The 23,324-nt window shown below is 36.5% G+C and overlaps 1 protein-coding gene across 1 annotated transcript in view; it reads right to left on the minus strand.

Annotated features, from left to right (window-relative positions):
- Positions 1 to 23,324, minus strand: part of LOC108684136 (cysteine-rich motor neuron 1 protein) — a 271,145-nt gene that overhangs the window by 5,864 nt on the left and 241,957 nt on the right. Inside the window, exons 6-7 of the mRNA XM_018188249.1 lie at positions 1,611 to 1,793; positions 873 to 1,058 (exon numbers count right to left, since the gene is read on the minus strand). Coding sequence (XP_018043738.1) covers positions 873 to 1,058; positions 1,611 to 1,793 — 369 coding nt within the window. The remainder of the gene's footprint in view (positions 1 to 872; positions 1,059 to 1,610; positions 1,794 to 23,324) is intronic.

The raw sequence follows: 23,324 nt of genomic DNA on the forward strand, positions 1-23,324 counted from the left end.
GATAAGACTTCATTAAAATTCAACAGGTAGATCGAAAGTTCCGTAGCAAGAATGGTGACAGTGTAACTTTAAACGTCGTAACTTAAAAACCGCCTCTCGCTGAAATATCGCATTTGAGCATTATCTCTGCTTACAATCTGCGCGACTAGCATTTATAATGGTCGATTCTAGAATGAATTTCAGAAAATAATAGTAGAGTTGGTATTTTTAAAAGACTCCTCTTAATTAATCCTCAATTTTAAAAACTGCGCAAAAGTTTATGACTTTTCATGTTACACATAGCATTATTTATAGTTGAAAAGCAAAATTTGTGTCATAGAGTTAAAAGATACACTTTGTGACCAAAGTTGCTGAAAACTTTTATAAGAACTTGGTGAATTTCAAGCGACGAGAAAGAGAAAGAGAGATCTTCTTCGCAGTAATAATCTCCTTCTCTTCTTGAATTTCATTATTCTCGTCACATATTTAACATGCATACACATTTCATCTTCTTCAGCCTTTCCTTCTATCTTTCTTTCAGTAATGGAACATCTCGTGTCCACAGGAAATGCGTTGATTACGATCGAGGAAGTTCTTCGTGCCGATATCTGAAGTATATTGAGGCTACAAGCTCAACAAACGAGCTTGCCTCGTCAGATTGCAATTCGAAAGGAGGAAGAGAGAGAGAGGGGGGGGGAGGGGGGAAGCAGAGAGGGAGAAAGAGAGAAAGATAGGACACATTGAAGCGCAATATCAGCGAGAGAGAAAGAGAAAGAGCCAGGAGAGAGGAAAGCAGATTCCTGAGATATCGATCCGATGTACGACGTATCGTCCCGCGCGCTGTCCCTATCACCTGACAGAAGCCAGCTTCGATTACGACCTTTCGTAATTACCTGAGGGTCTGCAGTCATGAAGGGGGCAACAGCTACCGGGTGTCTCGGGCTTGGCCGCCCGCACTTCGATCGGCCGTTGACCAGATCGGCACTTAGGTGGCGGACATGTCGGGACGCACTTGCAGATACCATCGTCCGTCAGGACGCTATCCTCAGGACAAAATGACTCAGTCCGATGATGGTGATCTGCAAAACCGATGTGAATCAACACTATAAATTTATGTTACAGACTCGTTAAATGAGAAAGATGTATAATATTCTAGTTTTATGCTTATTTATTAATTATTGTGTACCGCAATTATATAATATATTAATTATATAATATATTATAAACGGTATTTATATTTCTTAACTATCAATATTTTAAATCGGTATAAAGAGAAATGTATTTTTAATTTTATGAACGATAAACGTTGTGCTCCAACGACGCGGGCGATGACACTTGATATTTTATATACTTTCGAGATTTTATTTAGTGTTTAGCTTCAAGTGCTATACGTTTTTGTTTATATAAAGTGCACAATGTTTCATTTTGGTTGTCTACAGTCAACATTATCATCAATCTAACAGTTTTTCAAACGATCGGATTTAATCAAAGAAAGCGCGATATTTACACCACCATCGTCGTATCATTTTCTTGATTCCGCAATAGTTTCGATCTTACCACGCGCGAAGCCGTTACACTTGGCAAACATTATTTTCCACTGCGAACACGGCCCCTTTTATGGATTCTATTACCTGAGGGAACGCAGTTGTAGCGCGGGCAGCAGTTACCGGGGATGTCGGAAAATGACCCCCTCACCAACACCGCCTGCTGACCCGGTCGGCACTTGTGGGGTGGACAATCCGCACATTTGCAACCACCGCCATTCTCGTTCGGCACGCTGTCCTGCGGGCAGTCGTCGACACTGTTCACGGCTCCTTGAAACAGAAAAATTGTCACCGAGATTAACGTCAGGACCAGAATTCCCGGGGACGATCGACGATATGTTCGACGAAGAACGGCACCGTTAAAACGCTCCCCGTCGAAAGATATCTCCTGAGATGTTGGATACCTCGGGATTCTTCTCCAAATGCTTGAAATTGCGCCAGGCTATTCGGTGTACTTTATTATCAATGGTACTTTACACCAATTTGCTGTCGTACAGAGTACCTGAGAGTTACGACCATTACTTTCGTATATTCCTCGACCGATTTAAAGAAAATTTAACGTTGGCAGATATGTTAAGGTACAAATATATCCGAGTCCCGGGCCATAATTCTAAGACATTCTACATGGAAAGATAATTTTAATTATTTTGATTTTTTTTTTTAATTTTATGGCATATAATATATTCGAATAAGATAGAGAGTTCCAAGAAAATATGTATATTATTACCAGGAACTTGTTCGCAGATGATATCTATTCGGTTTTTATATATTCATTATTCAGTTCATTAATTAAGTTTCAAACTAAGCGACAATGACTCGTTTCTTTTTCGTTCAAAATAATATAATGGCGATAGTAATTTCCTGAAAATAAATTTTGCACGCTGCCTTTCCCAGCCTGTCGCGAATAAATCTTTTTAACTCCTTCCCATTAATAATCTAATAGCAAACGCTCTGTAATTATGTTGATATATGTGATAGGCAAACGTGTGCGCATCTTCGTGTAAAAGATGTCGGTTCTTCTATGTGGACCGCTGTGCACCGTGTCACAAGTTATATGCATCAGTGACATTAATATAAATTCCCAAATGAGTAAAGAAAAGAGATATATCCTTGTCAGAGACATGGCGAAAATCGATTATTTTATTCAGCGGATTATCCCGACTGAAGATAAACACGTATTGTCCCATGTGTTCGCGAAAGTTCCGTCGTGCTGGAGATACGGAAGGAGAAAAATAGCGAGCTTGATGGATGCCAAATCGAAAATCTCAGAGGTATGCAATGCGCTGAGATATAAAGAGAATGATAAGCGGAATAAGAAGATAGTACAAATCCATTTTTGTCGGCGCACCGCTAAATTCCATTCTGACAGTTTTATACACGGAAGCGAATTTTCTAACGATTCATTTACAACCGTCGCGTCTCTATATTTGTTTCTATATGGGAATAAACATGATATTCTTGTATCATGGGAATAAACACTCGAGCGAAGTAGAAGTTTCGAAGACATCGTAAAGAGAGACGTTTGAAGTTAGATATTCAGAGACATCGTATTTAATTACGAGATGACTATATATTCTCGGAACTCTATCACACTACGCAAATGTTCATAACGTGAATCATCGCTGTCTCATACATACTAAATGTGTTTGTTTGCATATAGAGATAATTTCTTGCAGATTACATTCGTATGGTTCCAAGTTGATCTTGAAAGTTCAGCGAATTGTGTTGTTAGTGAAATGGTTACAATTGGAATTCTCACATCATCGTTCATACTGGAAAAAATTATTAAATCTTAATACATATTTCTGAATAATACTAAGGAAACATTTACTTATAGTAAATAAATACTTATAGTAAATAAATACTAACTCAATTACTCAATAAAAAAATGATAGTTTAATCAAATTAAGTGTTCTTGCGCCAAATAAATACATGTCTACATTTAGTAAATATTTATTAGAAATATTCAAACAAATATTTATTAAAACTATTTTTTCAGTGCATAATTTTTCAAATAATTATATTTTTATTATGTAGTTTGTTGTCACTGTTGTCGCGTTATAAAAGAATTTTAAAATTAATCTAAAAATTTTCATAGCATACATCGCTAAAATGTAAATGTGCAATATAAGAGTTTATTGTTGATTCTATCATAAGATATCGTAAATGACATTCCGAGAAGAATATTGAAGAACATTGTAAGTAATTGCGTAACTGCGAGCGACATCGGAATCTCTTACAGTTAAGTGATATCACAACGAAAAACCGCAGATGTGAAAGAAACACGTCAGGGAGAAAAGAAAAAGTTTAAACTTGTCCTTTGTATAAATTCGGAAAAGCAGAGTTCGTACATGTACAGGGCGAAGACATTTCTTCGCTATAGCTATTAAGGAAAGTGAGATATTCGAAATTTTTAGAATCATCTAACACATGAAACTGCAAGGAAGAATCTTGCGAGACAAATGCAGATCTTCGATAGAAATCCAAAATTCAGTTACACAAAATATAATTTAAAAAGTCGTCTTCTAAAATACTTTTATAGAAAAGAAGGCCAGTGAAAATAATCGTAATGTAAAGAATGAAAAGGAATTGCTTCCACAATTAAAAGTTTCCCCTCTGAAATTTGAGAAAGCTGATTCTCTCAAAACTTCGTTTACGTATCTTAATGGACCTTAATCCTACCCATGAAAGTTTTATGTCGAACGTCTCGCTCACTTTTGGGTGATCTAAAATATACATCACAGAATATACGAAGATAGTATTTTAGTATTTTCACCTTTATAGATATAAGGGCCGCCACTTCAATGACATTTTTTATTATCAAAGTGGTCCTTACTAACATTCATTACACACATGCCAGAAGTCTCATCGAAATTGGTGATTGCGGTTGATCCGTTGGATGAGTCTGCACATCCTCTGGAACGCGCAATCCGCTATACCTATATACTCAGCGAGAGGAGAGATCGATGACTTAACCGCGAGAACACCGTGTGCATGATGCATTCGTAGTGCATTTCGTGTCACGACCAGTCTGTCGTCCGTTCGTTCTTTGCGTTTCGGCCGCTGACATGACAGAAACGAGAAGATACGATCTTCTCCTTCTCGATGCCGGTTGCACGCAGCCTCTTTGTGTTCGGCTTTCGCAATTTCGCGCCGGAGATTTCGGAGTCGGATAAGTCCCGTCCTCGTTACCGCCGCCGGCAAGAAACGGCGAAGAAGAAACGAATAAAACGCGCCTTTCGGTTTTCGACGGCTTTCGGCTTTCGGCGTGACTGAAATATAGTCGGTCAAAGGTTATGCCACGGTAAGTCGTTTAACCGAAAGGGCTACGGAGGCCTCTTTCTTCTTCTCTCACAGACCCTCAGTTCGCGAAAATCTTCCTAATATCCTTTTCGGCGATCAAAGAACGATATCCGTCAGATTTTATTGTCTATTTAAAGTCATGGTTTAATGCTCAACAATTCAGTTGCTTTAAAATCTTTTTGAGAAGAGCATATTTTAGATTAGATTTTATCCGTTTTTTTTTTTTTTCATTTTTTTATTATTGGATTGTTTCCGAATTAAAATGAGATTGAAAGCTATCATAATTATTATAATAAACTTTCGTTATCATGAATTTTTAACATTCGTATAAATAAAGCTCTTCATGTATTTGAAGAGCAAAGAACAAATTTTCCTATAAAAGCTTATGATCAAATTTGATTAAAGCTATTTGATTAATTTTATTTTTTCTCCTAAAAAATATACTTTATTTGCAATACTGATTATACAACAAGATCTTATAATAAAAAAGATCATATAGCTAATCTATTATTAAGTCTTTTAGTAAATATTATAAGTGATATAAATATTAATCTAACTTAAATTTCATACTTTTTCATAATTTATAATAAAATGTAAGCTACAGAAAGACTTGTATTAATCATAAGAATGGATCATGGATCAAGATATGCTAAAATATCAAGTTTAAAGATTCCATAAGGTTTAATACAAAAAATTGTAGTTTATATTCCTCGATTGAGATTGGCTCATAAATTTCCGGAAAATGTAGACGTATTTCCGGATGACCGTAAAACTAAACTCGTTTTTCAAGGGGAATTTGAAAGAATGGAGTCACGTGATAGGATAAGTGCTCTTTCCTCTCTGTGTCCTTACATCCCACCACAGCCCTTCTATTTTTTTCAAGAGTCCTTGTCCACGAAATCGATCGACTTATCTGTACCCTTCCATACTTTAAGTGTTCGTTCTTTGGCAGATAGTCCGCCTTGGGCACGCATAAATCCCTAAAGATATCAGAGATGGCTGAGAAGTAACCAGCGAAATTAACTTTAAAGGGTAAAAGATAAGGCACGGAAGAAAGGATGGGCGAAAATTAGCTTTCGTTTCAGAGAGACAATTTTGGGAAACGAAGTAATATCCACGCGGTGGAATCGCGATTCGCGTTACGATACGATCGATATGCCAGCTGATTTATTTCAGCGAGACGGTACGATATACCTCGTGAAACGATGGTAGTGAATGAGGAGAGGAAAGTGGGTAATTTCCTGCGAAAAATAACATCGTGCGGTGCCCACGAAACGGGCAGGCGCTATGAGGAGGAAGTCCTGATTGCTGCCCCCCCGTTGCTCCTTCGACAGTGACGAATGACTGACGAAGGTTCGTTTTGTATTAATAATCGCCCGCTCACACTCTGGACACAATCTTCCTCCAGGAAGCATATTCTCAATTGAGTATTATACGTTATCGTTATGTATTATCGAACGTGCACGAAATAAATGAAAGTTCACTTGAAAAGAAAAAGATGAATTATGATAACGAAAATTGCATACAAAATACTTTCTTTGATCAATATCCCTGAGTCACGTTTTAATGAAAAAAAATATTATACAACGAAGTATTTTATTATTGTGTCAATTATGTCCATAGTTTGTCAATTATGTCCAGCAAATGAGACAACATAATATTCGATTAGACGTATACAAATAAAATTTAGCATAATTGATGATGTGACCAAACTGAGCGATTGCTACATTTTTATATAATCTTAATGTTACATTGGTACACGCGCTGTTACACAAAAAACATGAAAAGAAATACCATTCGTTGTAGAATTACATCGTCGAAAACAATACCAATGAAAAATATAGTGCTCGATTTCATTGGACGGTCTATTATTTGGCAAAATCACGTGACCGGTATGCAATGGAAGGCTTGCGCGTTGCTTGCGCCAACAATAAGTTCATTTAGTATGCAAGAGTTAGAGCGGGCTGCGTCCAGGCCAGGAGGAGGCTAATGCAATATCCTCGGTACGAGAGCCTGCTCGCTGTCAGTTCTTTCGCGCGTTTTACGTCACGACAGCCTTATCCCGATATGCTTTTCTAGGTTGGTGTATTCGGCACCATCCGCACGAATGCTCCTCCAATCTTCTTCTTTTTTGCCATGGCGTTGCATCGCCAGCGCAATACTAATCGCTGTACTAATTTGGCGTTTCTATGCCGGGCAATCACGGCCGTACTTATTTATTTATTCCATTCAATCGTATTCTCGTTTTTCATTACGCGCCCCGACGTATTTTCTCCTTCGTTATCGCTTCACCCTCGTAATTTATATTTCTGTTATTATTGGAAAAGTTCTCTACCCGGAGCTCGATGAAAATTTATTTCCAGGCTGTCTCTCTCTCTCTCTCTCTCTCTCTCTCTCTCTCTCTCTCTCTCTCTCTCCCTCCCTCTCTTCTTTTTTTCTTTTTCATTTCTGTTCTTTTTTTCTATTTTTTCTTATTCTCGCCGTCGATTTCATCATTTAGGAAATTTCTGTATTGCAAATCATGCGTTATTGTCGCATTATTCTTAAAACTGATTCGTACCGCGTAATATCAATGACAGCCGTGACACAGTACGACATGTGTTCTTATTAAATCGGCAATGTACGTGGTACTGCTTTCAAAGAAATCAACACTCAGCGTTATATAAGAGTGACGTTACAAAGAAACTAGCTAAGCAAAAACTCGGATAGGATCTGTTTAATAATTCATGGTTCACTCCGACCAGAATCGCGGCAAGAATGTATTTTCATATTTTGCGCGACGAGAATAGAAGACAACTTGTTGGCAGCAATTGCGATTTTTTTTTCGAAACTGATATGGAGCCAAAGGCTCGGAATAAGTATAAAATAAAAATACAAACTCGTGCCTCTTGGTTGCCATCAATGTGACTCGTACTTATCTCGTCAGCTCTTTATATATCTTATCCTGACTCTTCTACCTGTCGTGGCTTTTATGCCGAAGCTGACGCAAAAACAAATGACGCGAGTCGTACTCGAGAGACAGCAAAGAATTGGCCAAGAGACGAAAAACTGAAGAACGTTTGTACTCGACATCTCATCTTCCTCCTCTTTGTCTTTTCGTCGACTTTCCTGCTATTGCTGCTGCTGCTGCTGCTGCTGCTATTGTTGCTAGCCGATGACAACTACCACAACAGCCTGCTACAGCTGCAACCAGTTAATCCGTTAACGTTGGACCCGTTCTGTCAGGCTCTGCCACTGAGATGCACACTCGAGTTACTAATTTACGTCCGACGTGACGGCACACCCTTTGCTTTGCAGTTTGGTAACCCTAGCACTTCGCCAACGACGTCAAAGTAAACGGCCTCGATAAACGCCGCGCGCACACATGAATGCAATACATGCGATATACACAAACACATACACACATTCTCCTACAAAAAGATTTTGAACTATCTATAACAGCCCTAAAATGTAAATTGTTCTAAAATTCTATCGAGGGTTTCTATAGTTTGTGTCGCAAATAAATTCTATCATTAAATATAAGTAAATGCACTAATGCGCGCGCGCGCGCGCGCGTGTGTGTGTGTGTGTGTGTGTGTGTGTGTGTATGTGTGTAAATTATTAATTATTTAATTTATTTAATAAAAATAATTTAAGTAAAATTGCACAAAATCAAAACGCAATACGATCGATGTATCAATAAATTTTCGATATATTATCTTTGAAAGAAAATCTTTGATGATTTGAGGTAGTAGTCTCCTAAGTAGTATAGGTAAACGAACTGGAAACTAGGTGATGCGGAGTAGTTACTGCGATCTTGAAGAGAGGAATCCCAAATGTCCAACTATCTTCAAGAATGCTTTGAAGTGGTTATCTCAGATGTCAGGTTATTATTCAAAGGATACTAATTCGATAACCACAAAATTTTCTATTAGTTTATGCCGCGGAATCTGTTGCATAACAAATTACCCACACTTTCAGTTAAAAAGTTAGTCCTTTAATGATTAACTATGTTACAACATACATTCAATATAATAAACGATTTATTAGGACCGTATAATGTGAATATACGTATTTAATTATTTACATAACGTGAATATAAAATTTATATAATGTGAATATATACAGGGTGTCTCACAATTACTGAATTTCCTCTTAAGGACAATTCTTGAGGTAACTTTGAGACGAAAATTCTAATACAAAAATGTCAAGGCTACAATAATTTTTTGAATTAAGTTAACTTTAAATGCTTATAAGTAAAAAACCATTTTACTTTTAGAATCTCTATTATTATTTGTTTTGAACATTCTAAAATGAAAATTCTAATATGAAAATATCGAGGCTATAATAATTTCCGGATTACACTATCTTTAATCAATTATAATTCAAAAACTATTATAGCCTCGATATTTTTGTATTAGAATTTTCAAAATTACCTTAAGAATACGTTTTTAAGAGGAAATTCGATATTTGTGAGACACCCTGTATTTAATTATTTATTATCATTTCTTCCACACATCCATATATATATATATATATATATACAAAATCCAACACTTCATTAATTATTTACAAATTTCAGAGTAATTTCTGTTTTCAAAATATTTTTTTCTTTATATAAACATATGCAAAACATCAGGTTAATGAAACTATTTGTGATTCACATAAGCAAGTACTGCGAACACTTGAGATTATCTTTTTCGTTTCTCAGCCTTGTCTGTTCCTTCGACTGCATTTGACCACCTCTGACATTTGGAAAGTATAAATTCGTTAGCCTACATCATCCACTTTGAATCCCGTTTCTGCTGCAACGGGTTAACTGCACATTGACCTTGCATGCCATGTCTGACGTCAGCCAGTACGATCATTAACCGATGAAATTATCAATCGGTCCCTGAGATAGATCGACCTGGTTTGCAAGCCGACCTGATTATTGTTTTTGGATGATACACACGACTTCCGCAAGCACAGTGACGTGAGATGGATTTCCTTGTAGTACGCAATAGAATCAGGCGAAGCAGATTGCGTGGATATTAGTACAGAAGAGATTAGTACAGAGAGAACAAACATACGTTCGCGCACGCACAAGCAACGCAAGAAAACAAATCATATAAATAAAGGCAATCAAAAGTGGCACTTCACGTAAATGAAAGTATACAAAGTATACAAAGTAAAGCGCAATATACAATCTATCATGTACCTCTTCATCTAGGTTCATTTCTCTAGTCTCGTGCACACTACGAGGATTTTTCTAGCATAATGAATCTATTCGTCCAATATATAATCGCCCTAAATGAATTGAGATTACTCACGGAATGAATCCATTGTGAAACGAGTTTTTTAAATATAAATGCCATTTTCTTATATACAATTATAAAATAAAATTATAAATAAAATCAAGTTGTACGTTATCTATGCAATTCATTTGTAACGAAACAATTTTGTTTTATTATATTAAAACGTATCGGTCCTATCTAATTAATTAAAAGTAGTATTGTCCACAGATTTTTTGAAAGTATTCTTATTGAATGATACAAAAACATTAGATTGCAGAGTCGACCCAAATGTGCGGTAAAACCAGCGTATTCGTCGTAGTTAATTAAACACTGCGCCTGAGAAGTTAAAAATATCATAGTAGGAATTACAATCTCCTGTTTTGCAAAAGTAAAAATTTATCATTGCCTCAGCTAGATTCGCTTGCAACGTCGCGGTCGGTTCTATAACAGATAAACTTTTTACGCGAACTTTTTGAGAAGCAACTTTTTCAACGTTTTTCCTTTCAACGTTTTTGCGCATTAGCAATTATTTACGACTGAGTTGCAACGATCATTATAACTTTCGTAATTGCTGGACTATCTATGATAAAATGATTGTAAAAAAATCTTTCTACATACATTTCTTATACATTTCTAATTGAATTCATCTCATTTAATTCTAATTAAGAAAAATTTAAAATAGAAAATATGTATTATTCACTTTTAGTAAATCAATATCAAGAGCAACAAGTGCTTTTTCTACATATGAATACATTATTTAATTTTCAGAAGAGTTCCAAATATATAATTAAAAAAACAATTGGATTTGTATTATTAAGTTAAATATTCTATCTATGAGTTCATTTTTTTGAAAACTAGAGAAGAAGAGAAATACATGAGAAATATCACGAAGTACTACGAAGTTTAAGAAGAAAATGTGTATTAAATATGTCAAAAGTTTCCACCGTATTTATGAAAGAGCGAACATTTTCATCTCATAACTTTACGTATTCAGTTTAAATGTTAAACGTTTCATGAGCATCGTCGGCATCGCGTGGAAAATATAAGGGAGCGCATCAACCCTTCAACTTCGAATTAAAAAAGCACTGCGCCTGGAAACCGTCTTGACTCGAAAGTCGCGATTTACGGCAACGGTCTCTTGAGTTTTGCTTCAACTCGAGTACAAGACTTGCAATTTGCAATTCAAGAACGACTTTCGTTGCCCTTCAGCGAATTAAATTGATAACAGCGTTATTTAGATTTGAGTAATCATTCTGCACACGTTTTTTCGAATTTTGTAATTCAATTTGGAAAGCTGAGCCATTTGGTCGTTTTAATCATGTTTCTAAACAGTACGATCTCATCTCCGAACGCTTACCCGCAAGCGAGATTTCCTTTTGTCGCCGACAATTCTTCTCTCATTCGACCAGCGAGAATGCGGTTGGAAAATCGGCCGCGTCTTTGACGACTTTCCCAAGGATGAGCGAAACGAACGGAGAAAAGCGAGAGAACTCTTCAACGCGTATGCCAAGCTTTTCGAATTTATCCCCATCTAGTTTAACGGTCGGCAATCTTCTCACCGAGGAGAATGGAACTGGTATATAGATACGCGTGATTTGAAGTTTCCCGGGAGAGAGTATCAGTAAAGAGTAAAATGACCGACTATATTACACCGTAAATTGAGAGCGAAACATTTAATCTAATATGTTTGTGATTGTAAGAACGTAATGATTCGATCGATCGAGAAATTCACAAATATTGCATTTGAAATTATGCTTTAATTATACGTTCAATTAGATAAAACTATATTTCATTTTGTAATTTAAAAATATATATAACAATAGCTGTACAATTTATCTTTTACACAAATAATAAAAAAAAGTGTTGCAATATTTGTTGAAAGAATACTACATTTATTAAATAAATTATTCATTTAAAGTGATGAATATTCTCGTTTGATTGGGATAATTGCAGTAAAAGTAATTTGTCGTTGCCTCGGTTGCGATGCGATGAATGAGGCACTATCCCCCAAAATCGAAAGAAAAAAGGTAGTCTGCGTGCTTTCTCGCAGCGAGATTGATGAGAGAACACCTCTATTAAGCTTCCTGTCATTTCCTTCCCTTCGATTGTTCAAATAGACAGAAAATGCCTAGGACTTATCGATCGCAATATCAATTCAACCTCCAATCAAATCCATCGGCTCAAATTAAAGGTAAGTAAATTAATCGATCGCGGAGTACATATGCCTAATTAATCAATCTGTTATTTCCATGTAACATACTCTCGTAGAATCACTGTATTTGAGATTTACTTAATAAATTTACTTAATTTCTAATACAAACTTTTTGCAATTAACGAATGTAAATAACGCAATATTATACAAGTATTATTATGCGGATTATTTTCTTTATTTTGGTAAAAAATGTAGGTATATCAATAAAATGAAAATCAAATGAAAATCAAATATAGAGAACTAATTTGATCATTACAATTTTATTATGCAATATAATTTAAAAATAAAAAAAAGTATAAAACAGAAACTGTAAGTTGACCATGTAAAACTGTTTAATTTCGTTTTGCCATTTCAACGTACTTTTTCTCGCCTCTTTTTCCAGAGCTGTGTCTTCCTTCCGCTTAAAGTCGCTGGGATTCCGTAACTCATTTATCGTAATTCATTTGTCAACGTAGAAATTCCCCGAGATTTCTCTCGATACGGTATCGAACAAATAGGCGTAGAAAAAAAAATTGTAATACGGCTGACAAATAGGTAACGTAAAAATAAATGAAAATGAAAACGGAGAGATATTAATACATAAGGTAGTATGATTTCTCTAAGAATTAATTCGAAAAGATTTGATAATTAAAAAACTCTTTCAATATCCTCGTGTGAAAATGGATACTTTTATTAAAATTTTTTAAATCATGGCGACAATTCAGTGATATTTACAAATGTAATATTTTACACAATGTGTTCAACGAAGATCGAGTGCAAGAAAAATCTCATTGAACGCAGTCTCTCAGTGATAGTCTCGAGAGACTACGACGCTGATTAATCTCCATTATTTTCTATCAACATCTCGAAGTGTTAACATTGCCGATAATTCTCATTTACAGATAATACATTCCTTCAAGAAAACAAGGTATAAAATAAAATCATGCTGAAATGCAAACGATAACAAGAAACAATGCAAAAAAGGGCAATGTTCGGGAAGAGTCGGCGCCATCATTAATTCTTTCCGCCCTTTTATCCGTTTTCTGGATCGCGTCACGGTTGCTCTTCCGCAATGTCGACCAATGGTGTGCCGCGTGTCACCTATGTACTTGCAGTCGTGTAGATGTTATGCATGTTGAAAATGCGCAGACAAAAACGCGCCTGTCGTCCATTTTCTTTCTATTTTCAGTCCTGAAACGACTCTTTCTGTTTTCAGCCCTGTTCCCAGCATCACAGCATGTCTACATCTACATTTCAATAAGCGGTGCGGAAAACGGACGTCGCGCCGTAGCTTTCTCGTTAGTGAAGAGAGAAAATGAACAAAGATGCGAATAGACGCGTTGCGTCAACGTCGAGGACTTCCTCACAATTACGTGAAAGCGTTTCACGTGATGATAAAGCGAAAAGATGCGCTGCTGCTGCTACTTGGCAGCACGTAACAGCGCACGTCAATGCGCATTTCATTATTAAATTGGTAGAAATTCAGATGGAAGGATATACGCAAGACATGATTTGCGATTTGATGCATCGCCCGTAATGAAGAAATGTTCATCGGTTTATGTCAATGAAACAGATTGAAATAGCGGAATTTAATTAAAGTAAGAGAATGTTTCTTTTTTAAAAGATAAGTTCTCGAAAATTACAAAACTCGGAGGTAGCTACTTTTAAATAATAATTAGTTATGCGAAAAATAATTTTCATATTTCTCACAATGTTGTTAATTTGAAGAGAATCGTGCAATTTATGACTCATTAAATTATTCTTATTTCAACTGTTCCTGTCATTGTTCGAGCAAAAACAAAAATAAAGTTTCTCGTTTTCCGGAAGAACGATAATATTAAATATTAATGGACACACATCGACATTTTTTTTTTCTAGATGGGATTTGATTGTTCAAAGCTTATTCCGTCAGAGTAATTCAAATATAAAATGAATGCGAAAGTCGGCGATGCGTAAATATCGGAAACAGCGTTTCCCGGACGGTAACATCGATAATTCGATTCGTTTTCGTTAAAAGCGCGCAGCTTAAAAAGCAGCGGCGACGTTAATTCATAGCGAACGCCTATCAGGCGTATTCAAGCGTGGCGCGCATTGAAAATCCGACAAAACTTTTGGCAAATTGAATCCAGTCTAATGAAGTGCTGCAGCTGCATCGAAGTCAAAACGTCAAGTGTACGTTGTCGTGCGCGCGTATAAATATTGTCATTAAAAACGACGAGCCGGGAAGCGCATGCGATGCAGAGAATGAAATATGCTGGGAAATCATTAGCCTAATTGAAATTGGATACACACGTGAAATGGACCTAATGACTGCGATTTCATTCGATTTTCTGTCGTCGACTGAACCTCATCTGACGTGTAACGTAGCAAATCGCTGATGAGGAAGTATATTACTGCGGCCTGCGTAATATCAATAATATGTTACTTGTTGAGAGAGTTACTCCGCGAGAAATACGTTATAATGCATCAGCGTATGATAAATTAACGTAGCGAGATATTACGACATCATTGTTTTCAATTTTCAGCAGTTCTAGTGTATTAGTCGCGCTTATGCAAACTATACATATTTTATTCGCAATACGGAAGTAGCTTCTAGTTAATAGAATTTAATTAATGTATATTACAATATATGTAGCAACTTACAACGTTTAGGGTAGGTTAGGATAGATCTTTTAATTTTCGTTATATTATATGTGTTTCATGAACACTTTATCGGACTGAATTACTAACAAAGATAATCCTCTCGGACGTAGCAAGAATCACGTGATAGGGATTAACTTAATTAACTAATTCCTGGAAAATGGCGCGTGTTCCTGACATAAACTTGGAGCTGAATGTGGACTAGATCCCAGATGTATTGCAGCGAGTTCAGGTGCGGCTTAGCGTTTCACGCTCGTCGCTCACGTATCACCGGCATTACTCGCAGCAACGCTTATGTAGCATGCTTAAACAGTGCTCCGTGATGCTGACGCGCACAGGATCTAATATGAAAAATGATCACGTGGAAGTAAGAGGTGTGACATGCAATCCTTGTGTCCGACATATGTCGATAGACCCAAAAAAGATTCTTAAATATGTACTTGTAATAGCATTATGTGTGCAATAAATTTTGATTCTAATGTACGTGATATTCGTAGACGTATATCGTGTTTCGCTATTGCTTCGAAAGTTCTTCCTCTAGAGCATAGAAATATGTAACCGCGTACGTATATACACACACACACACACACACACACACACACACACACACACACGCACACACGCACGCACTTAATAACTATAATATTCGGAATCACAGTGCAGTGGAAACGCACGGCGCATTCGCTGCCACGCATACGCGTTAAGTTAATGTACGTCATATTTATTCATACTCGCAAGCAAATGCATCGCGGATTCATTCAACCAGATTATAGGCGGAATTCTCTCTTTACGAGGAAAAGAGAACATGTATAGAGAGAATGATTTTCCTGAAGTATTCAAAAATTTAGTTAGATATATTGTCTCTAAAGCTCTAAAATTTTTAAAACATTCGAACTGTATTGTTCGAACTGTAAAAATTATTTTGTCCTACCTCAAAATTTTGATGGTCTAACAAAATTATTTTCAGATCTGGATAGGTAGAAGAAAATAATTTTAACATTCTAAAAATCAATTTAAATGTTTTCTACCTAAAAATGTTGATGGTCTAATAAAATTATTTTCAGATCTATATCTAGCTAAATTTTTAAAAGCTTCAGCAAAATCGTTCTTTCCATGTGCTGTTTCTCGTATATCGTTTTTGATACTGTGCTTCGTGCCACAAACTATTCCAGTGCAAACGTATGCTTCTAACGAGTGCCAGTTACAACATCCGGTGGAGTCAGCGTCCGAGACGTTGTGTCAAGAAGTCGCGTCAAGTGACGTTGTTAATGTCGACCGTTGTCGGCGAGGTTTGGCTTGGTCCTGGGGTGGATTTATGGCGCATCAAAGTTTTGCAATTTTCTGGATCGCCGGTGTTCGCGTTCCACGCGATGCTCCGCTCCCGCGAGTCGTACAGTCGTTTCTTTCCGCGCTAACTTTCCGTCCGAAATGTCCCGGTTACGAGGAGTTTCGCGAATGCGTCCAGGATAAAACGGGACATTCGCTCGATATCCCTCATGGCTCCTGATCCACGGATTTGCTTACGTGAAATATTCCCTTCCAACTAAGCAGCCAAACGAAAGTTGTCAGTGTGATCAAAAAGTTTCGCGTGCGCATTTTAAAATCGCATCACGGAGTCCGATGGATTTGCATAACGAGACACGCATTAACGGACACGATGGGCCTCCCTTCGTTTAAGTTTGCATGTTTTACCTTTACCATGCGCTTTAACTTTTATCGTACAGGGTTGTAATTGTACAGTCGGACTTTTTTATGATCACGCGAACTAAATTAATCTCTGTTATATCAATATTAATTATATAATCAATATTAATTATATAATCAATATTAATTATATAATCAATATTAATTATATAATCAATATTAATTATATATAATCGACAATTTCTACAGCAATTAAAATAAGAGATATATTTTGAAAGATAAATAAATACGAATAAAATGAATTTGACAACTAAGATGAGCTATCTTACAAATTTTATAATTCCGTATTTTGTACTTATTTATTTTTCAAACAATCGCGAGATATCATAATTCTTAGTATAAGAATAAGAAACTACGATTTGAAAAGTTACTATTACCATGGCGTTCGTTTATTTCAATGAAATGCTTGCGATATTCCACAAAGCAGAGGACGGGCTGCATTTAATATGTGCCGTGCACGGTTAACGGAAATTGATTCCGTGATTTCAAAGAAATCTACCTTTATCAGAGAATGCTTCCTTCCTTCCGCGCAGACTAGCTCGATTACATTATGCGGCAACACACGCGCGAGAGGATTCAATAACTACGACGCTATCTCCACCTATTATCCGCCCGCTCTAGAAAAAGAGCATGCTTTTGCAACTTCTTACGTTTCTTAGTCGCACACGTAGTTTCCTACACACGCTGGATCGTCCCCTTCATTTTCTTTTCCGGAATAGCGATTCAGCGCACCATGGGACTACATGGGGCAAAAAGGAAGGATTTTCACCTACTTTTTGCATCCTGAGCAACGTATTCATCCTCGGGCAAGAAGTTTCTGTTGAGAGTTTCGTTACTTAAGAATTTCGGAGAAGAGAGAAAGACAGAAGAAGTAAGAGAAGAGGAAAGGAAGGAAACGGCGAGTGTAAAGAAATTGCGAGAGAGAGAAAGAGAGAGAGAGAGAGAGAGAGAGAGAGATATTTCGAAAATGCAGCCAGGCCTGGAATTTCCTTATCGCTATCACGAGCGCGGGTGCGCGTTAGTTGGAAAATCGCTTTACCAACAGGCTACCGAGGCTTTTTCAAAGACCGTCGCTGATTATCATTGCGCGTATCTCATTTCACAAAACTGGTTTAGCCAAGAAATTTCTCTCGCAATTTTTCATTTCGTGGCGTTCGTTAAAGACATGCTTAATTTTCATTTGCACAAGAAAAATAAGCAAGCTTTTTCGGATTAGACGTGTAGCAGTTCTTTCCAGTAAATAAAAATCATCAACGATACTACGTGAGTACGTGTGATTTTACAAATAAATGTTAATTAGTTAACGGTACTTCTATCTTGCACAGTTTACTTCAAATCTTTAAAAATGGAAACGTACGTGGCATAATCGAATTATCCTATAATAGAGTAAAAAATTGTTATTAATTCTTGTTCCAGCGAATTCGTTTCTGCTCAATTCAAATTCTCAATAAATACGAGAAGCATTTGCTAGCAACACCTAAGAAATTGCAAAAGCACAAGTAAAAAATTCCATTTACAAATCGGAGCGAGCTTTTGTAACCAAATTTGGTTGGGGATGCGTTGTGCATATCTTTTCTGGAAAAATTCATTCTGCAGATTTCTCCTAGGTGTTTTTTTGCTGAAAAATTTAGAAGAACCATTCCCTCTAAAACAAAAAGAATTCTCCGTTTTAAACTTGTGAGCGAATCGATCGCGTAAGCGTAAAGATTCACACAATGGCTAGCATAACCAGGGGATGGCACTTCGTCATTTCATCGATGGTAGATTTGTGCAATTTATCAGAATCGTTGAAAGATTCTTCAAAATGTACCTTTAATGTCATAGAATCCTTCAACGCTATAGTCGTTGACAACAGCAACTCACAGCAACTGAAAGGGCTCCCTTTCGCATGACACTCATGGGAAAAGATCCTTGTGGGCAACATATATAAGTTTAGAATATCATATACAGATTCGATCAACACAAGGTATGACTAAAACGACCAATTCGTTCGTCTTCTCTCTCTCTCTCTCTCTCTCTCTCTCTCTCTCTCTCTTTCTCTATCTTTCTCTACTGGAAATATCAAAAAATAGAAATTTTCTCTCTCTTGTTCAGTTATCTGCTTTACATACATGTACTCTTATATCATGTGTATATATATATATATATATATATATTACACAAAAATATATATTGTGAAGATCATTATACAAGAACAGGAAGGAGTATCTGATGATGTAATATCGTAATCCAGGATAAGAGATTGCTGAGGGAGATTGAGGAGCAAAAATGTAATACCTGATAAAATAAAAAACTCGCATAACTCTGTTTGGACTTTTAAGTCAAACTTTCGCTTGCGATAGATTATTGAGCTTGAGAAACTAGGGAACGGCTAATAAAAATAATCAAGAGAGAACTTTGAAGAACGGTACAGTATTGATTTAAATAAAACTCGATCACATAAACGAAGCGACTTCATTTCAATTTAACATTTTATATAATTATATTATAGATTAATTTTCCATGTAGTATAAATAATTTAAATAGTAAGTATTAAAAGTTAATAATTGACTTATGAATCGCTCAATAAAAATACTTTATTTCTACAAGTTATATTACTCTCTGAAAAAAAGGAAATATATTTTACGAAGCGATACAGTGGAAAACAGAAGAAATGCGACAAAGATAGAATATGAAAAATAGTGAATAACGATTTTGATAGAGAATCACCAGTTATCCGTGAATACCTTCTCTCTTTTCTCTATATCCAATACTATTTTGCTCCCGATGCCCACTCCTTCGCTACTTCCCTTCTCGATTCCACGGCTTTGCGGTTTATACATCCGTTCACATTGGTTTTCTCTACCCACCAAAGATAACGATCTATTTGAAAGATCCTATTTACTTACCACAGCGCATCGAGGACAATTATAAACTCTCTTCGTTTCTCTATCCCAAGGGATTCTTCGATTACATCCATTACAATGGAACGTTGATGGAGGTGAACTAGCATGAAATACCGAATAATCGGTATATCACAATCCTTGTTATGAGATATCGATAATCTATGTCAGGAAATTCGTTGGGTTAGACAGGATTTCCCATCGCTGGGAACAAATTGACTGTTACGCCAACTACGTTGATGGATGTATATGGGATGTATATGCTACTGCGAGTTCACTTATACGAAATGATACGTTGCGTAATTGATATGTGAGTGACTAACTTTTGCGGTGCTCTGAAAAGGAAGAGTGAACGTTATTTTTAATACAATTCGAAATATCATATACAGATGCACTTCTGATTTAACTTAATTTATTATTTTATATTTCAAAATTGTCAAGTCTCTATCTTAACGAAAACATTTACTCAATATGCAATATAACGCAATTATCCTCGCATGGTGAATTAAATTATTTAAAATTGTAGAAAATTAAAACAGTTCTACATACCACTAAAGCGTTAAAGTAAAAGCAATAATATCTGGTACGTACTACATGACAATTAGGAATCATTTTGCGCTTGTCCAAAGTTGTTAATGCATTGTTAGAAACATTATTTCCTCGATTGCTGCGGTCGATATTGTCGGCCATACCAGTCAGAATGATGGCAGCGCGCTTTAATCGATGTAGCCGAGCGAACAAAATGGAATTGGATGGGAAAATTTGATTTCTAGGACCGGGCGGAAGCGACGAGCAGGAATATGAGGTATCGCGTTATACGTTATTTTACGGCACAACTCGCGATCGTGAATAGAAATATTCTTGCTATAAAATATGTGGCGTTCGATGAGCGAGCTAATGATAATTATTTTTACGATTTATGCGAAATTAATATTACATTTGCTATAAATCGTCTGCAATACACTTAATATTTACGCAAAATCCGTATATGCATGTCTCATATGAGTAATATATTTGAATATTTCCTCTATTTTTTGACAAAATAATATTATGTCCTGTCTAATATTTATACAGTTTATCTGGCCCATCTAATATTTATTCGGGTTCAGATATTTGATGTGCACTTTATTTGTCGCGTGTGTCTACGCACGCAAGTGCATTCAGTTATTTATTTTAAAGAAGACATCATTTTTATAATTTATATTGGATATATACATGTGCATTATATTTTTAGAAGAATGAGCTGTTAAAAATCATCCTATTACTTAAAAAAATATAATTTTGAATTCTGAACATAAAAGCGAAATTATGGTAATTTAATTTAAAAAATTCGACAAATTAATTCTTTACTACAAATAAATAAAAACGTAATTATTAAAATGATTAGCATTTACGATTCATAAACGAATAATAAATGTCTGTGAGATTTATACGTTTTCGTTTGGAGCGAATGATATTACTTTTAATATATGCTTTCCATTAACATGTGGTACAGAAGCATGTGTGGAAAAGAGTAAATATAGACATTAAAGTAAGGTATTTCCAAGACGATCGGCGCACTAAAGAAGTATTACGGTCCCTAGAAGCTTTTACAATAAATCCTGTTTCGAAACGAGGAGGATAATATTATCGCTGACGGATTTAGCTCGCTATATCTTCGATTGGTCTGTAAATATTTACTATCGCTCGTAAGAAGCGAATTCGATGCTACCTGCTGATGATGAGCCGATCGTTCCGCTCGAATGCCGTTTATGCTATCTTGGAGTTTCCACGTTTGGCCGTCCTTGAAACATATTTCTATCTTTTTGCTATATTCCGAGTTCCGATGCATCGTTAAATAAAAGTTACGTTATCGTCGATACAGGGATACGAGAGTGGAATCCTTGGACATACTTGGAAACTTTAAATTAGTATTGCTGTACTCTCATAATGATACATAAAACTCCCGATATTTCTCAAACAGTGCAGAACCACGCGCAATTGCATTTGTGCAATGCCGCACAGTTATAAATATTTTGTCAAATATAAACTCTAAGAAAAAATCCATTCTATTTAGCCACTTTCTGTAGATGTTACACTCTAAATTTCTTGTAGTAAAATCCCACTCCCAGAGAGCGAAAATACAATCACCCTTAAAAAAGAATGAAAATATTTCACTTCATGAAAAAAAGTGACAATCTTCATTCTTTTTAGAGCGAAATCTCATTTTTCTTTTTAGAATGAGATTTTACTCCTTTGAAGTGAAAATTCACTTTAAAAAGAATGAAAGCTGTCACTCTTTTACAAAGAGAAGTGAAATATTTTCATTTTCTTCAAAGATGGTCTTCACTTTCTTGGAGTGAGATTTCACTGTAAGAAATTTAGAAGTATATAAACATATAATAAAAAACATAACAAAATATCACAAGTTCGCTTTTTAGATAATTAGAAAATTCATTATTGTACAACTATGCTATTTTCGTGTTCCTTAAAATTTAATTAACGATCACTGTTCTCTCTGAGATTCCTTCTCGAAGAGCATCGTATCTCTAATTGAAAATCCGGGTACAATCACAGAAAGCGATCTCCCTAGTGAACTGACCCTTGATCGTGGAAACAGACTTTGGAACAACTAACGCAATCGGGGTTAAGTGCGTCCCAACTAATTCAGAAAACAGGCGTCGTTTACCGAAGCGGCGGTGGCAGGCCGGCCGCTGCATGCCAGATAATGGGCATCTCCAGCATTGCTGGACGAAGCAGGAGGATCATGATGGTCGACCGCGGAATCTCCTGGGACTACGGGCCGAGAGAGGCTTAATGAGAAAGTTGGCACTTTGGTGTAGTTGGTGAAACCGGATGTTGCGGCTCGACGACGGGAACTGAACAGGAGAAAGGAAAAGCTACGGAGAGGCTAACGCGCACATAGAAGCAAGAGAAAGATAGATATGAGAGGGGGAGGGGGAGAGGGAGAGGGAAGGGAGAGAGAGAGAGAGAGAGAGAGAGAGAGAGAGAGAGAGAGAGAGAGAGAGAAGAGTGCGCCAAGCATGAATAATGCAAGTCTCGACTCTGCTGAGCATGGAACCTGGAGGGTGTGCACAAACATCGGAACCACAGCTGGAGCTGGAGGAGAGCACTGTGCACTCGATTGAGCGCAACGCCACGTCGTGGCGCGCGCGCGCCAGGGTGGACTCCTGGCGCAGCAGGGCTGCTTTGATCTTTTGTAGCCGTCGACGACGAGTTAGGTAGGCACCGCCACAAAGGCACACGAAAGACACGCCTGTGAGATACGGTCGGATCCATTCGGCTGCCCGCCTTATATTTCGTACAGTAAACTCAATTTAACCTGCCTGCGAAAGATATACTTAGTGGATTACGGATCTGGCGAAGGGGATTGTTCTGAAGATTGCAATAATGTGCGGGTGTAAGATGGATTTATCTACGCTTTGTAGAAAATGAGGCGGGGGGGGGGAGGGGGAGGGAAAGACGAAGGATTAACCGAAGATCTGCATCTTGCGTCAGACTGAAGAATATCGTGATCCATCACGAAGGATTGTCTCAGAGACTATAAGGAGCTAAAGATAAAGGTAGATTAATTTATATTTATGACAGACACGATAAATACGAGATGTCTGTGCTTGGATAGAAGCAGTTTAATATAAAATTATAATCTACCATCTCCTTTCTCTCTCTCTTCTTTCTCTGATTCTCTCGACTCCTTTTATTTCGTTAAGATATTAACGATCTTAAATATTGTTTAATTTCTACTAAAATAAAATTTAAAAAATTTCTACTTAAATAAAATATTTTATTAATATTTAAAAATATATAGTAATGATATATTCATTAA

Source organism: Atta colombica, unplaced genomic scaffold, assembly GCF_001594045.1.
Source record: "Atta colombica isolate Treedump-2 unplaced genomic scaffold, Acol1.0 scaffold126, whole genome shotgun sequence".
Lineage (NCBI taxonomy): Eukaryota > Metazoa > Arthropoda > Insecta > Hymenoptera > Formicidae > Atta > Atta colombica.